The sequence below is a fragment of the Saimiri boliviensis genome, chromosome 4, assembly GCF_048565385.1.
Source record: "Saimiri boliviensis isolate mSaiBol1 chromosome 4, mSaiBol1.pri, whole genome shotgun sequence".
Taxonomy (NCBI): domain Eukaryota; kingdom Metazoa; phylum Chordata; class Mammalia; order Primates; family Cebidae; genus Saimiri; species Saimiri boliviensis.
The window spans coordinates 106,006,649-106,023,075 of NC_133452.1; the positions used below are offsets into that span (position 1 = coordinate 106,006,649).

Here is a 16,427-nt window from a genome sequence, read left to right on the forward strand (position 1 = left end):
TAGCTTGGAGGTCCTTCCTATGCTATAAAGATCACAGATAGTAATCCCAGCACTTTGGGAGGTGGAGGCGGGTGGATCACGAGGTCAAGAGATCGAGACCATCCTGGTCAACATGGTGAAACCCTGTCTCTACTAAAAATACAAAAAATTCACTGGGCATGGTGGCACACGCCTGTAATCCCAGCTACTCAGGAGGCTGAGGCAGGAGAATTGCCTGAACCCAGGAGGCGGAGGTTGCAGTGAGCTGAGATCACGCCGTTGCACTCCAGCCTGGGTAACAAGAGCGAAACTCCATCTCAAAAAAAAGAAAAAAATAAAAGATCACAGATAATACTCTAGCTTCATACAAGGGCAATACTGTTGAAGGGGACCTGCAAGCTTCTTTGTCCTAGGGACTAAAAGTCCCTATTTTTGCCCCAGAAATTCCAAATCTACAAACACATATTTGACCATGGTATCACTCCTCACCAGCAGTCAGTTGGAGGATATAGATGCAAGATATATTATAATACTTGTTTTTGAGTTCAGGTGGAACTTAGAATCAACCAAATTTGCCTTACGCTCAAACTGGATGCCCTGAGATAACGCCACAGCCTGCGATTGAGACCATCATTTGAACCCCCATGGGCCTGATTCCTAGAAGAAGAGACACCTGGTTTTTGCCTCTTCTGCCTTTGCTGGTCTCCATGCCTAAGCATTACCTTCTATCCAGCTCCTGCAGATGAGTTAGCTGGCCGTAAGTGCCTACAAAGGACCCTATTTATATGTTGCAAGGCATATTTAGCACGCTCTAAGGCATACTCTAAGGCATATTTACGTATTCACATTCTTCTAATACTGGCCAGTCTGTATTTCTAGCCTGGCCTTACGTCACAATCTTGGGTTTATCCCTTCTCAGCTCAGCACTAGGGGAGTGTTTCTTCAAAGCTCTAACATGTACTGTGGGTGCTGTTCCCAATGGTTCCCATCTTTCTGTTTCCCTATAATTCCTCAGTAACGATTTGTGCTATTTTTGCTTTTTTTTTTTTCTGGAGTCTCAACCTTGAGGAGTTTACCATGACCATGTGAAATTAAGTATGGGCTGCTTTTAATGGGACTAATTGTTATAAGTACTCACAGGAAGAATCAATTTCAAGAATGAGAAAAAATATTCATTCCCAGGGTCCTGCATCTTACCCTTGGCCTCATGATTTAATCACTTAATTTTAGAATAATGCTGATTATTCTAATCAGCTGTTTCCATGTCAGCCACTGACTTTTCCCAAGCAACAAATAATAAGGAAGATGTGGCCTTAGCTAAGATGGCCTTGCCATAGGTTAAAGCATCATGGACAGCAGACCTCTAGTGCCTCTAGATCACTGGAACAAAGCCAGTTTCTTCCTCAGACCAGGTTGCTTTGATTTGCAATTTATTATAAACAAAATGAACTGGCTATTTTGGGGCTTGGGTTTGAGCTGTTACTTAAATCTTGACTAATCCTAGTTTGCGAGATTCTGCAACAGATGCCTGCCTCTGTCTCTTTCATTCTCTTTCTTTTTTTCTTTCTTTTTTTTTTTTAAAGGAATATCTTTTTCTGGAACAATGAAGCAGATAAGAAATAATAAGAAACCATAGAGAGTTAAATAGCATTTATGGAATTATGAGGATCATCTGCTGACAGGAAGAGCAATAACACAGAAACACACTTCAACTGGCAAGAAACAGCAGGTCACTGCCTGCAGGGGATGACCAGCTCAGAAAGTTGACTGTTTCATGTGTTTGGGTAATGTAATCAAACACAGATGCTGAACCAATGTATGCTCTAATGATATTATATCTGATATCTTCTACTTAATTATAAAGTTCAATTTCCTAGAGCAATTAAATATATTAAAATATTTTATGGGCATTTATTAGCCCAAACTGATTTTTAAAAACACAAAGTGCCATGAGAAGGGTTCTGTGTTTGAGAAGGCCACATTTCTTTTCAGTGAGATACTACATTTGTCCATAGACTTAGGGAGAATAATTTACATTTCAATTTTACAAAATTAACATTACGGTCAGTTTTCAACTAGGTATGCAAAAGCCTTTAATTTTAAGTGGAAGAATATCTGTGGGTGTGTTAATATTGAATGAATTCCTTGTATTTATTTCTGCCATAACTTAATAGCCAATAGACTACAAGAAATGTTGCTGTCAGGGAGGCTTTTGTGGGAATGAACTGAAGAAAGAGGCATCATTCTATACAATGGATGGAAGAACACCATATGTCTCAGATTTCTGAAGACCTAAAGCGATTTCAAATAGACTGCCCCTTTGTCCTTATAAGGATATTAGTTGTCAGGCCACATACTTTGATTTTTGATTTAGGATATATATTCACTATACTTAAATGTCCTAAAAGTATAATAAGAACAAAAGTCTTAGCTGAAATGTATGTACGCTTATTATTGTAGAGAGTAAGTAGTAACATAACATTCTTAGAAAAGGAATTGGTATGATTTTAATTCTGCATCCCATGTATGAGAACACAATTTGCAACCTACAATCGATTAATTTTTATATATCACTTGATTAAAAAACAGAATAGTGGAAGCTTCTGGAGTATTTCCAGAAGCATTAAAAAACAAAACAATAGATAGACGAGTTAAATCTGCAATAAAATTCCATTAATCATATGTAGCTGAGGCTTTAGAAATAAGTCATCACATAATCACTGGAAACTTTGAGGATTTTTACTAAAATTTTAAAGCTGATTATATTCCAGCTGAAAATGTTATGCCCTTAAGTAAAGAGAACTTTTATCCAACACAAAGAACATATCTAGGCTATTTAATCTAGACTATTTGCTAGGTGATTTTAAAGTAACCATAGTTACCAGACCTAAAGGTTTTACAGTTGGTGTCTGTTGCAGTGGTGAAGGCACTAGACTGATTCAGCAGTCATTTATTATTTGTATTAATGAATAGGAAATGAGAAAGAAGATTTATGAAAGAACAAATAATCTAGGGCGTTAATGAGCACGTGTGTGCACACACTCTAACTTCCCAAGGTGGCTGTGTTACACAGTGTCCTCCCCAACCCACTCTCATTACTGCAGCCCACAGATGGGGGTTGGGGGTGTGCCCTATATTAGAAGTTGAGGGGAGTCAAAGGCCAGGGTTACTCATGTTTTAATGCAGTATGAAGTACAGTTTGTAAAGCCTCTGGGTAATTTGATCAATACAGGCATTCAAAACCTATAATGCAAGTTCCAGAGTAAATGTTTGGATCAAATTGATCTTTAATTAAATTTAGAAGAAAACTAAAATTTCCATTTTAGCTGAGTAAAAACAAAAAGTTTAGCCAGATATCTGGCTGTTGAACATGATGTATATAAAACATCTAAATAACTAGTTTGTTTTTCAGTTTTTGAATTCAAATGTCTGCTGTCTTTAGACTCAAAGTGGATTAAGAATTAGTCATGCTAACTCAATTTCTTCAATTTATGAACAATGTATATATAACAACTCTAGACCAAGTGCAGGAATGACATAAGACATATGTATATATATATATATAAAATGAAATAAAATGCAATGTACCACAAAAACATAATTCAAATATTATGACAGTATATTTGTTTAAATATTGAGAATATTTACAAAAACTCATTCAAATATGCTATCATGATAGCATTTATAAATAACTAAAGATAAATATAATTATTCTTTTTTTTTTTTTTGAGATGGAGTTTTGCTCTTGTTACCCAGGCTGGAGTGCAATGGCATGATCTCAGCTCACCGCAACTTCCGCCCCCTGGGTTCAGGCAATTCTCCTGCCTCAGCGTCCTGAGTAGCTGGGATTACAGGCACGCGCCACCATGCCCAGCTAATTTTTTTTGTATTTTTAGTAGAGACGGGGTTTCACCATGTTGACCAGGATGGTCTCGATCTCTTGACCTCGTGATCCACCTGCCTCGGCCTCCCAAAGTGCTGGGATTACAGGCATGAGCCACCGCGCCTGGCCAATATAATTATTCTTAAAGTTATTTAATGATTATTGATTTTGCTTTTAAGATAGTAAATTAAAAATACATACACTATTCTGCACTACTCTGAGCATGGACTAAACTCAGACTCCAGGTATTTCCAGCTCTTCGGAGTATACACGGTGCCTGTCTCATGTCTGAGTACTTTGACCTTGACAATTCCTTGTAACCCACAGAACACAGATAATGTTTCAAGACACATCCAGACTTGCAGAAAACATAGACAAGATATAAGTGTTTTCAAGAAACATTTCTTTTTTAAAACACAATAACACAATCCATACCTAATCAATGTGAGGATGACGAAATACTGCTCACAAAGATCTCACAATAAGTAAATAGAATGGGATATGGTTGCTAAGTTAATGCCAGTGAATTACAAAAAAAAAAAAAAATTCTTTGGAATTTCAATACAAAATCAGGTAGAAATTGCAGGGCAAAGAATCTTGGATGCCATATATTTTTTTCCCTTTTTAATATTTTAACATGACTTTGTGTTAAGAATAGACTATCACTTTTATGCTAATCAATTATTCACTTCCATAAGCAATTATGAATTTCAAAATCTAGAGAGCAGTTCTTCTGTTACCTTTTAGGGATATCTTACTTATCTAAACTATCAATACCCAGCGTTCTTAATTTTGTGTCACTCAAAATTCTCTTTTAATCCCCAGATCCCCTGCAGGAGTTGTAGTTTATTGGAAACTGATCTCTTTGAGACAGACGCTTCCACAGTCCAAATATCACTAACTTTCATAGCTTTTGTTCTCCTCTACAGCTTTTTGACTAATGCCTTATTTACTTTCTTTTATTAGAAAAGAAAACTTGAATTTCTTTTATTCCATATTGGCAGAATAAATTTTGGCATCTTAGCATAACTTCCCGTAGAAAGTCTACAGCTAGTTTCCATAATTACACTTAAGAATCTCAGGGTTTTTAAGGTAGTCATATTTATCTTCCTAGAGTCTGGTTTACACAGTTCTTTTTAAAAAATATTCATCATCTGAGTAGCTTCAAGAGAAACTTTTGTTTGGTTATTGTGTTTTGTTCAGTTTTTCAGACTTTCTAAGACAGTGTTTTTTGGTTGCTTACCATATTCTATAGTAATTTCTCGAAAACATCAAGATCACACTAGTTATACTATATAATTTGTAATTTGTCTGGCAGAAGATAATTTTGAAGTCAGGGAAGGAAGTTAATAGGAAAAGATAAAAACAAGTGATGGTAGAAATAACACTAAGAAGGTTCTTTCAAACAAGGATATATGCATTATTGAAAGTATGTATGGTTTATGTATACATATGAGTAAATAGGCCTTCTGCAGCTGCCACAAATTTATATGGCAATTACACAGTTTCTGAATTTAGTATATAAAAATGCTAGCAAAACAAGTATCTATCACTTTTAAACATCTCTCTGAAATGCTAAAAGCTCATATAAAAAATCAACTGTCAGTAGCCAACAAATGTATCAACATATGTTGTACAGGTAAGAATTGGCTGAAAATATACCAAGATGAGCTGGATATAACATACCCATAAAATACAGCCTTATGTTTTACAAGGTACCCAAGTATTTTTGGTTAAATTCCTTCTAGAAAAGAGGAATAATTTCTTATTCTCCCCTTGTACCCTTCACAAAACCTTACAGTTTCCACAAGTAAAATCGACACTTTCTTCAGAGCAGTTAAACATATTCCAGCACAAATTTACAAAAGAAAAAAATTGTAATACAAATATTAATGTTTACTTATTTGATAGTTTTTGAAAATATGGTGTATTTCTAGCCTACGTTTTGCCAGATGAATGTAACTTTTGAATGTCTCTTTTGTCTGGAGTAAGGAAAACAGTCTGGTCCCTGGGCCTTGCAACACTGATTGAAACGGCAACATTTCACAGAGATGTCAAAACAGGAAGAACTTCTGGCATCATCAGCACTGATAATAGCATAAAAAACTACTAGCTAGTCTTTCTAATGAAGAATCCTGTTAAAGGACAATCCATATCAAGTTTGATTATAAGACTGATGATGTAGGTCTGCCCGACTGTATTTGCTGCTTGCATATTGAATTTCCTAAACTCATTAATCTGTAACTGTGAATGGAGTTTTTTTTTTATGTGGTCATATCCTTCAAATAAACACATGTAACAATGAAATTAGGATATTACACTTAATAGGAAGTTCAACAGTAGAGTAGTGATGCTTTATATCGTGTCCAGAGGTGAGAATGCAGCCCCCGTAAAAGATCGTCAGTGTCACTACAGGATCTCTTTAAACTTAGCTGCTTGGTGCAGATCATTTAAATGCACTTACACAGATGTAAGATTAAACGGTGTGGTCAGAAGAAAACGTTTTTGCCCACTGTGAGGGCAAATGAGTCTACCTTTAACTTCCCCATAACTAGCTGTGTAAATATAGGGAAGATAATCTTACCTTTCTTCATCTTTAAACTTAGAACTTCGTGCTGATCAGAACAGTTTTGAAGATAAACGAGACAATATAGAAGAAAACAGATTGAAAAGTTTAAAACTATAAAAGCTAATCTGTTGATTACAAATATTATACAAGTAATACGTTGGATGGTTCCCAGATTGTCCTGTGTGACTTAGGATGTTGCCGGTCTTCCACAGGTTCTGAGTAACGAATAAACATTTAAAAAAATTTTCCTGAAGAAACACATGAAATGTCATTTCACAAGCACCATTTCCCTGTGAAAACAGGTAATTTATTTTCTCAAGTGAGTTTTAATTTTACATAAGCACTTTGATCAGCTGTTGTTCTACAGACACTAACTGGACAGCAGAGAGATGCCCAGTTTACTCTGCAAAGAAGACATATGTGTGTGCATGTGCATGCAGTCCCCCAGTGGTCTCTAGAATTACTGGGATTTGTTTCACAAAGGCAGCAAATAGGTGGGGGGCAGAGAGGAGTAAGGGAGTACTCAAATTCCTCACACTGCCACTGCTCTGCCTGTACCACAGGGTGCTTCCAGAAGTACATGTCACTTTTTGTGGCAAGGTTCCAAAAGCAGAAGAGGTAGAAGGTAGAAAAGAGAGAGAGAGTGGAGAGGGCTGATATGGAAAGACCAAGAGTAGGACAGGAATATGGGGGAGACAGGCTAGAATGCTGTGAGGCAGGGAAGTAGCAGGCTTAACAGCAGGGTTTTTTTTTTTTTTTTTTTTTTTTGGTGGTGGTGGTTGGGGGGAGCGTGCTTTTCTCTTCTGTCTCTTTTTCTGGTTATGAACTTGAAGGAATAATTTCATATTTGGTGGCTTCCCATCTTTTGAAACCATTTTTGAGAAGATAGGAAGCAGAGCAAGAAGGGGAAAGTACCACTGCTAAGTGAACTTGGGGCAGTCTTCAAACACCCCACTGTGTTTCAGTGTGTGTGACATTTCTTGCAAATTCTCCATCAGGTGCTAGCTTGCTAGCTCTGTGCTGCCACAGAGGTCATTCGTGGCTACTGGGGAAGAAGTGCCCATCTGCTTTATCACGTCATTGTACATTCTGGCACTCAGCAGTTCTTTCAGGTTAAAATTCCTTGGTCTCCAAAGTGATGCCCAATCTGAATGTCCAGAACTTGGAAAGAAAGAAGAATCAGAATGCAGTTCCAGCTCAAGTTTAAGTATAGGAGGAATATGAGAAGACTGGGAGCTAGCCAAGTCACAGAATGCAAGGAACTGACATGCATGGATCTGAACCAAAGCTCTGCAATTTCTCTAATTTTTTTAACCTTCTTGTGCTTTATCTTTCCTATGGAGATATAATATGTAAAGCTCTGGTTTTTAGAGAAAGTTGAGAAAAAAATAACGTATATAAAATATTTAGCAGAGTTTCTGGGCTATAATAACAAACTCTATAATAATAACTATTATTAAGGCCACAGCTGAACATTTTATTTTGCTAAGTCCAGATTGACTATAACTATAAAAATAAGATGAACTAATTATGTTTCTTTCTCAAAATTATATGTAAAGCTTTCCTTTAAAACTTTTAGAATAAGGACTTTTTCTGCTCACTTACAAAGCAGTTTAAATTTAGGCTGTCCATATTTCAGTTTCGTGGTGGTCTTAACTTTATCAACTAAGAGCTTCATATTGCCATAGTGTTTTTATTTTTTTCCTTTTAAGTGGGGAAAAGTAAATAATTTACCAAACAGATTCAGAAGCTAAAGTCTGGGAGAAAAGTTTAGCAACTTTGCATCTAAGTTTAATCTAAAAGTAACTGTTGAGAAATATCTTAGTCATAAATGTGTTTGGAAAATATAGACTTTCCCAAATGATAATTATTTTGGCTATCTAGAAAAAAATAATGCTTTAAATTGCAGAATCTATAATTTTATGAAAGGATGAATATTTTTCCCTAGAATGTAAATATTATTTCAGTTTGAAGAGAGGAAGAAGTGGGAGAATGAACAACATATGCTTTCATTCAACAATATGTAATGATTGGCCACTATGTATCAGGCACATATTCATCCAGTCAAAGATTAAATTGCCCACAAAGGCATTGCCAAAAGTAAGATATCCCAGATGTCCCAGTGCAGGAGGTAGTAGGGTCTGGATTATGGTTGGGAAGAGGGGAATGTTTTGTTAAAGGTTTAAGAAAGGGTCAGCCACAAAGCACTGGATGCTTGGGGGAGAGGGGATCTTGACACACTGTGGCTGGGATTATCTTCTTCCCAGCACAGCATTAGCACATCAGCAGGCCCTGCAAGTCCAGCTTCATGCTGTACTTCCACACCTCAGTTGTGCCCTCCATTTCTGGAAATGGCCATGGGATCAGCCTTTGCTTGGGGGAGGGTCCCCACCTAGAGAACTGGACTCTGGTGGCTGTTGTCAGTGCAGTGCAGGGTGGCTGCGCCCTTGTGTCAGGATCACCCTGACAGCTTGCCAACATGCAGATTCCTTCAGTCCTACAGAACGAAATCCAAGGTAGGCGTAGGTAGGTGTCCACCAGCTCTTCTGCTTTATTTTTACTTTTTTGAGGAAGGGTAAAAATACAGTAAAAAATAATTGTAGTAGAGCTAATCTCTCTCTCTCTCTCTCTCTCTCTCTCTCTCTCTCTCTCTCACACACACACACACACACACACAGACACACACGCACACTCTCGATTTTTTTTAAAGTGCGGTGTGTCTAATATATGATCTATTACTTTGGCTTTTTGTTTGTTTGTTTTGAGACAGTCTTACTGTGTCACCCAGGCAGTGGCGTCATCTTGGCTCACTGCAACCTCCCAGGTTCAAGCGATTCTCCTGCCTCAGCCTCTGGAGAAGCTGGAACTACACGCACGCGCCACCACACCCAGCTTTTTTTTGTATTTTTAGTAGAGATGGGGTTTCACCATGTTGGCCAGGATGGTCTCCATCTCTTGACGTTGTAATCCACCAGCCTCGGCCTCCCAAAGTCCTGGCAATACAAGCCTGAGACACCGCACCTGGCCTGGCCTTGTTTTAAGAAGGGGCAGAATTTGTACCGACCTTTGAAGGAAACATTTTTAACAGTTGTTCTTCTTTTCTCTTTTCTTCTCTCTTCCTTTCTTTTTCCTCTCTTTTCTTCTCTTTTTCCTTTCCCTTCCTCTCCTTTCCTTCCTTTTTCTTTCTTCCTCCCTTCCCTTCCTCCCTCTCTTCCTTCTTCCTTAAATCATTGCTATTTACGCTTTTCTTGTCTTCCAATAAGAAGGTACTGGTAAGCTACAGACCACTTATTACCCCGTAATGACCACTAAACAGCATTCACAGCCAAATGGGTTGGGTTTCTTAACAACTTCTTGGATTCTCGTTTCTAAATCCCTATGAGATGGTCTTCTTGAAGATTAAATGAGGTATCATGTTAAGGAGCTAAACAGCTTATAGCTCAGATGTGTTCACTAAGTTCCTGGTACTCCCATAAACCTTATCTCGAGGCACTACCAATCTCATTAATCACGGCTGTATACATATCCTCTCCAAACAAGTCTCCAATTCGACATGCTTCCCTTTGTAGATAATGCTCTTCTCCTCTTTCCCCGACTACTGAAGGAACATCCATTCTTTCAAGATCCAGTCCAAATGATACCTTCTCGGGTGTCTCTCACAGTTTCCTATGCTGGTAGCCCACCAAGCTCTTGCGTCAGAATATACTTCTCTCATAATACATATGCAACTGAGCCATAACCATGTACCTGGGTGCCACGCCCTCTAGACTGTGAAATGTAGTCATTCTTGAGTCTTCAGCACTTAGCCTGTTGCCTGGCACATAGCGGGTGACCAAATGCTCGCTCTCTATACACATGTGCACGCAAGAATATGCATATGCGTATATAGTATAAAATGCCTGGTTAAGATAGATTCATGCGCAGATGGCTGGTCAGGGACCACATCCGTGTGCTCTGAAGGAAGCGATGGCCCCTTGCGGACAGGGTAGTGGCCCTAGAGTCCGCAGGCACACTTCAGTGCTTAGGGCAGCGCCGAGAGGACGGCCTTTGCTACCGGGCCAGTCGGGTTTCCCCATTTTGGGACGCAGCTCGGCAGGACACCGGCAGGGGGCGGCGTCGTCCCGCAGCTGGATGCTCCACGAGTGACACCCCCGCACCCCACCTCTCATCTCCAAGCCGCGCAGCTTGAGTGATTAGGCCGGACTCCACCAGTTCGGAGGTGTGGGCTGTTTTTCTTCCTAGGCTGGGAGGGCGGGGCTGAGCAGGGTTTAGGGAGTATTCTGGGACCCTGGCATTTCCCCCCTTTGCCCCACTTTAACCCCCGGCAGCGTCTTCCCCGGCGCTGGGAAAGCTTCTCAGGGTTCGTGGACGGAGGCAGCAAGCGGCCAGAAGAGACGACCACAGCTTTCTAGCAAAGACAGTGGTGGTGGCGCGAGGGAGCGTGGGGAGAACCCTTAACTCTGTCCAAGTAACTGAAGCTGGAGGGGAGAATTCGTTTTGTTTCTGAAACTCCTTTTACATCTCGTGGGAAACCAAATCGTATTCCACGGACACGATGATGCACTTAAAATTGCCAGACCTTAGCGGGCCGCAAGGAAGGCGCTTCGCGGCTTTCGGAAGAGAACGCGCAGCAAAGCGCTCCACACCGAGACGCCCCTTCCCCCAACTGCGGGGCCCTGCGCACTCCCCGGGCGCGCTCTCGGCGCCGCACTCGGTCCGCCCCGTCGCTGCGATTGGCTGCTCGCCCGCGTCTGCTCCGTGACGCCGCCCGGCCCCCGCCGCGCACCCGGCCCCTGGGGAGCCACTCGTGCGCAGCAGTCGCGCACGCCCGCGGCCTGTGGTGTCGCCCCCGTGCCTTCTCGTGCTCGCCAAGAGCTCCCTGGCGCGCCTGCCGAGGTTTCGAGAATCGAAACCCCGTTATCAACAAGCCCTTCCCAGTCGCGCCGCCGTGACTGATTTGCGTGCACGAGTGGACTCAGAGTCCACGCTTGGACCGGGTTTGTCAGTGGAGTAAATGGTCTAGCTAGACACCGAGGTTTAAAGGAGAGCTCGTGAGGAACCTCCGTGAGAAACCTCCAAGTCTCAGCCGTGGAGATCTAACGACGGGCTGTATCCGGGAAAATTTTAGAAAGTTTCTGCAGTTACGGGCTTTTAGTCGTGATCTGGTTTTGATGACCAGTTATGACTCCTGACGCATTTAGAGTGTCTCCTCATGGGGGAAAAGATGTGTGGGAGAGGGCGTACTTAAATCAAATGTATGTATAAGTACACGCATGGTTACAGGCGCACACACGTATCTACACGGACAGCCCGGGGCCTCGCGCTCTCGGGAGGTGGTCCCGCCACCGGGCTGTCTGGGCCAGTCCGCTGCGCGCCTGGCGGGCGGGGGGGCAGGAGGCGGCGCCCTATGCAGATGAGGAGGGTGTGGCGAGCGTGCGGCTCCGGGGCCCCGGAAGCGCAGAGAAGCCTGGTATAAAAAAAGTACTGAAGACGTTTTCCCCCGCACAACTGCTAAAGCTCCAGAGACACCAGCGTGTGCGGCAGCAAGAGCCGCCACCTTCGGGACCACAGCAGCTGGGGCGGCAGCGGCGCGGGAGGGGGCGCGGGGAGGGAGTGGTGAGCGCAGGCGACCGGGGTCTGGGAAAGACTGAGTCGCCGGTCGCTGCCGGAGCGCACTCGCAGCTCCTGGAAGTGTTGCCGCCTCGCGGTTTCTCTCTCGCTCGCTGCGCTCCTAGAAGGGGCGGCCGCCTCCAGGTGACACAGACGGGACTCTCGCTTGCGCTTTCCAGATGCATCAGAGATACTTTTGGTGCGGGGCTGCTCTGCGGGGCGCGGTGCGCGGCTGGGGATTGTAAGGGCCCGGGGAGGGAGGGTCTCCCAGGAGCCCCCGGGTCACGGAGAGATCCGTGGAGGGGGCGCTCTTTTCCTGGCGGGCCTCTGCCCTCCGCCGCCGAGTGTCCTTACCGCTCCTTTCCCCTTCCTTTTAGGACTGACCAGGGCCAAGTGGCGCTCGGCGGGCACTACATGGCGGAGGGCGAAGGGTACTTTGCCATGGCCGAGGACGAGCTGGCCTGCGGCCCCTACATCCCCCTAGGCGGCGACTTCGGCGGCGGCGACTTCGGCGGTAGCGGCTTCGGCGGCGGCAGCAGCTTGGATGAGCACTGCTTGGATTATTGCGAAAGCCCCACGGCGCACTGCAACGTCCTGAACTGGGAGCAAGTGCAGCGGCTGGACGGCATCCTGAGCGAGACCATTCCGATCCACGGGCGCGGCAACTTCCCCACGCTCGAGCTGCAGCCAAGCCTGATCGTGAAGGTGGTGCGGCGGCGCCTGGCAGAGAAGCGCATCGGCGTCCGCGACGTGCGCCTCAACGGCTCGGCCGCCAGCCACGTCCTGCACCAGGACAGCGGCCTGGGCTACAAGGACCTGGACCTCATCTTCTGCGCCGACCTGCGCGGGGAAGGGGAGTTTCAAACCGTGAAGGACGTCGTGCTGGACTGCCTGCTGGACTTCCTACCCGAGGGGGTGAACAAAGAGAAGATCACACCACTCACGCTCAAGGTAAAAACGACCGGAGATGCACTTGGGTCCCGACCCGGCCGGGCCGGGGGCGGCGGGGAGCGGGCGGAGGGGCGTCGGTGGGGTGCCGTGAATCGGTGGCCATCACGGGTTTGGGCGCGCGCATTTCTTTGATTTTTTTAAATGAGTAAGCTTAAGTGCGTGGACGGTGTTGAGTGTTTCAGTTTACTTGATGCTTTGGCGCTACAGCTGCTCTCCAGCGTCCTCCTCTGCCCTCCCGTCTCTTCCTTTTCCGTATGTTTTAACTCTTGGCTTTCCCTGTTGGGAGTCTTGTGCAGAGTAGATTCTGATACTCGGCAGAATGCAATGATGTAAATAATGTTTTGAGTTATGATCTAGTCCTTGGGAAAAGAGCAGCCTGAAGCAGAAGTGAGTCAATGAGTTTTTTTATTGTACTGGAAAAGGTGAATAGATTTCATAGCAGTACTCAGCTGACTCTGTGTTAAAGGTCTACCTTGTGGTTCTCCGTGCTGGTTCATATGTTAAAGGGTATAGTGGTATCCCCTACCCACCCTCCACTTTAGTTCCAGACGGGTTTTACATGATTAGTTAAAATTGTTCGATGAGGCAGGCTCCCAGAACGTCGTAATTTAGTTTATATTTGATTGTAGCTGCAGAATACCCCTGGAGGAACACACAAGATACTGATAACATTGATTGCCGCGGGCGTAGAGGGATTGGGTGGCTTGGAACAAGGGTGGGAGGCTGACTAACCTACCGCTGAATGCCTTTCTTAGTCTTGAATGTTGTTTGGATACTGTGTGAATATTGTGCCTATTAGACCATTTTCAAAAAGTAACACTTAAAACTCAGACATGACAACAGAACCTCTTACTACTGTGCTACGTCTGCCAAAAGCCTTAAACTATTACCTCTAGTGCCTTTCCCAGACAGTAAAACTACTCGTTAAAAGTATTTTTTTTTTTTTTTTCTATTTTCAGAAGACCGTTTATGCCTGTAGGTAGTGTTTGGCTGAAACTTGACAAAACAAAAGGGAAAGAGCAAAATAATTCTCAGCTGTGAGGAGGATGGATTTATTTATTTATTATTGTTTTCTAGGTTTGCTCATTTTGTTTTATCTTTTAAATTGTAGGAAGCTTATGTGCAGAAAATGGTTAAAGTGTGCAATGACTCTGACCGATGGAGTCTTATATCCCTGTCAAACAACAGTGGCAAAAATGTGGAACTGAAATTTGTGGATTCCCTCCGGAGGCAGTTTGAATTCAGTGTAGATTCTTTTCAAATCAAATTAGACTCTCTTCTGCTCTTTTACGAATGTTCAGAGAACCCAATGACTGAGACATTTCACCCCACAATAATCGGGGAGAGCGTCTATGGCGATTTCCAGGAAGCCTTTGATCACCTTTGTAACAAGATCATTGCCACCAGGAACCCAGAGGAAATCCGAGGGGGAGGCCTGCTTAAGTACTGCAACCTCTTGGTGAGGGGCTTTAGGCCCGCCTCTGATGAGATCAAGACTCTTCAGAGGTATATGTGTTCCAGGTTTTTCATCGACTTCTCAGACATTGGAGAGCAGCAGAGAAAACTGGAGTCCTATTTGCAGAACCACTTTGTGGGATTGGAAGACCGCAAGTATGAGTATCTCATGACCCTTCATGGAGTGGTGAATGAGAGCACGGTGTGCCTGATGGGACATGAAAGAAGACAGACTTTAAATCTTATCACCATGCTGGCTATCCGGGTGTTAGCTGACCAAAATGTCATTCCTAATGTGGCTAATGTCACTTGCTATTACCAGCCAGCCCCCTATGTAGCAGATGCCAACTTTAGCAATTACTACATTGCACAGGTTCAGCCAGTATTCACATGCCAGCAACAGACCTACTCCACTTGGCTACCCTGCAATTAAGAATAATTTAAAAATGTCCTGTGGGGAAGCCATTTCAGACAAGAGAGGAAAAAAAAAAAAAAGGAAAAAAAAGAAGTGATCCAGCCCTTATTAGGGATGTGTTTTGTGCAATGATGATATGCTCCTGGTTTTAAGTTTGGCAAAGCGTATGTCTCTTTCAGTCAATATGGGAGCATGATCTCGAAAGGATCCTTTTCCCTAACCCTCCCCTTATTCTCCAACTCAATTGGATTCTATCCTGCAAAAGAAGAGAAACCTGTCATTAAAAGCAACCAGGTTCTCCTGATATAAGAAGAGAAGAAATGTTTGATGACAATATGGGTTTGCTGTATCTGCTCCCATAGCTTTGCCATAGGAAAAAAAAAAAAGTGGAAAGTTTCTTTTAAGATGGAATTCATAAAAGGGAAAATACAGAGGAAAAAAGATCTCATTCCAACTTGTGAACCAGTTCAGGAGTTCAGATATTAATAGTAACAATACAGGAAAAGGGGGAACTCCAACATTGGGATTACTGTCTAAGGCTTATGTAGCAAGTGCTTTCTGTTGAGTGATCTTGTTTTGCTAACAGAAACGGCTTGCTCCAAATGAACAGTAGTAGGTTGGTGCAGTTCTCATAACAAATAGCAGAACTTATGATGACACAATCCATTAGTTCCAGCTGCGTGCATAGTTCGCATTTTTAAAATGTAAAAATGCAAGCAAAAACAGCTGTAGCAAAGAAAGTGTGCTCAAGGACCAAAGATTTAACAGATAAAAATACCCAAGTAGAAGAGATAGAGTATATGAAGAGTTATTATATTTGTTACACACCAATATACATCAAAGTGCCTGTTGCCTTCCGAAAATTTGAAATGGCAAAATTATTTTATGGTTTAATGATGATTTTATTTTATCAGGGACTGCCTCAAGAAGAAAATAAAACAACATATAAGCTTGTGAATGGTGGAGAAAATGCCCTATTTTTTCTTGGCAAATACTCGTATAAAGCTAACATTGTTGATCTGATACTATCATTGGTACATGTGTATGTGTGTGTAAATTATGTTTGTGTATATATATATACATTTTATATGTATATATACACACAGTAGATTGACTATGATCTAGAATAATGTCTCAAATAGGAAATGTTTAAATACTGTGTGTTTTTATGTTTTCAACAGGATAACATGAGACGTGGGCATATTGCAATGATGAATTAAAATCCACATCTAAAAAAATTAAATGAAGGAGGGAACCAAGTAATATATTTCATAGGAAGAGCAGAAATTATATAGTTTTTGTGTTTTTTTTTTTCTTTTTTCTTTTTTTTTTTTTTTCTTTGGTGAGCCATAGAATTCCACAAATGGGAGAATATTTGTTTGGCAGAGCACTCCTTTTTATATTGAACTGCCATTTTGACAGTTTGAACCCATTAATTAAAAAAAAAATTGCATGCCTCCATGATGTTTAATCTAGTGGATCATGGATCAGTGATAGGCTACTTAAATCCCTGACTGCTAAAAAGAATTTCTGGTGATCTGAACACTACTTACTAATATTTAAAT

General features: G+C 42.3%; 1 protein-coding gene across 2 annotated transcripts; it reads left to right on the top strand.

The window, feature by feature from the left end:
- Nucleotides 1-11,877: 11,877 nt before the first annotated feature.
- TENT5A (terminal nucleotidyltransferase 5A) lies at nt 11,878-15,820 on the top strand. Of its 2 annotated transcripts, none has more exons than XM_010334142.3 (3): nt 11,878-12,240; nt 12,419-12,992; nt 14,104-15,820. In XM_010334142.3, exons 1-3 carry the CDS (start codon nt 12,221-12,223, stop codon nt 14,878-14,880), a joined length of 1,371 nt encoding a protein of 456 aa, XP_010332444.2. In that variant the 5' UTR covers nt 11,878-12,220; the 3' UTR covers nt 14,881-15,820. The 2 variants fall into 2 exon arrangements, with proteins under 2 accessions (XP_010332444.2, XP_010332445.2); XM_010334143.3 differs by having other exon boundaries at nt 11,878-12,185.
- Nucleotides 15,821-16,427: the final 607 nt, after the last annotated feature.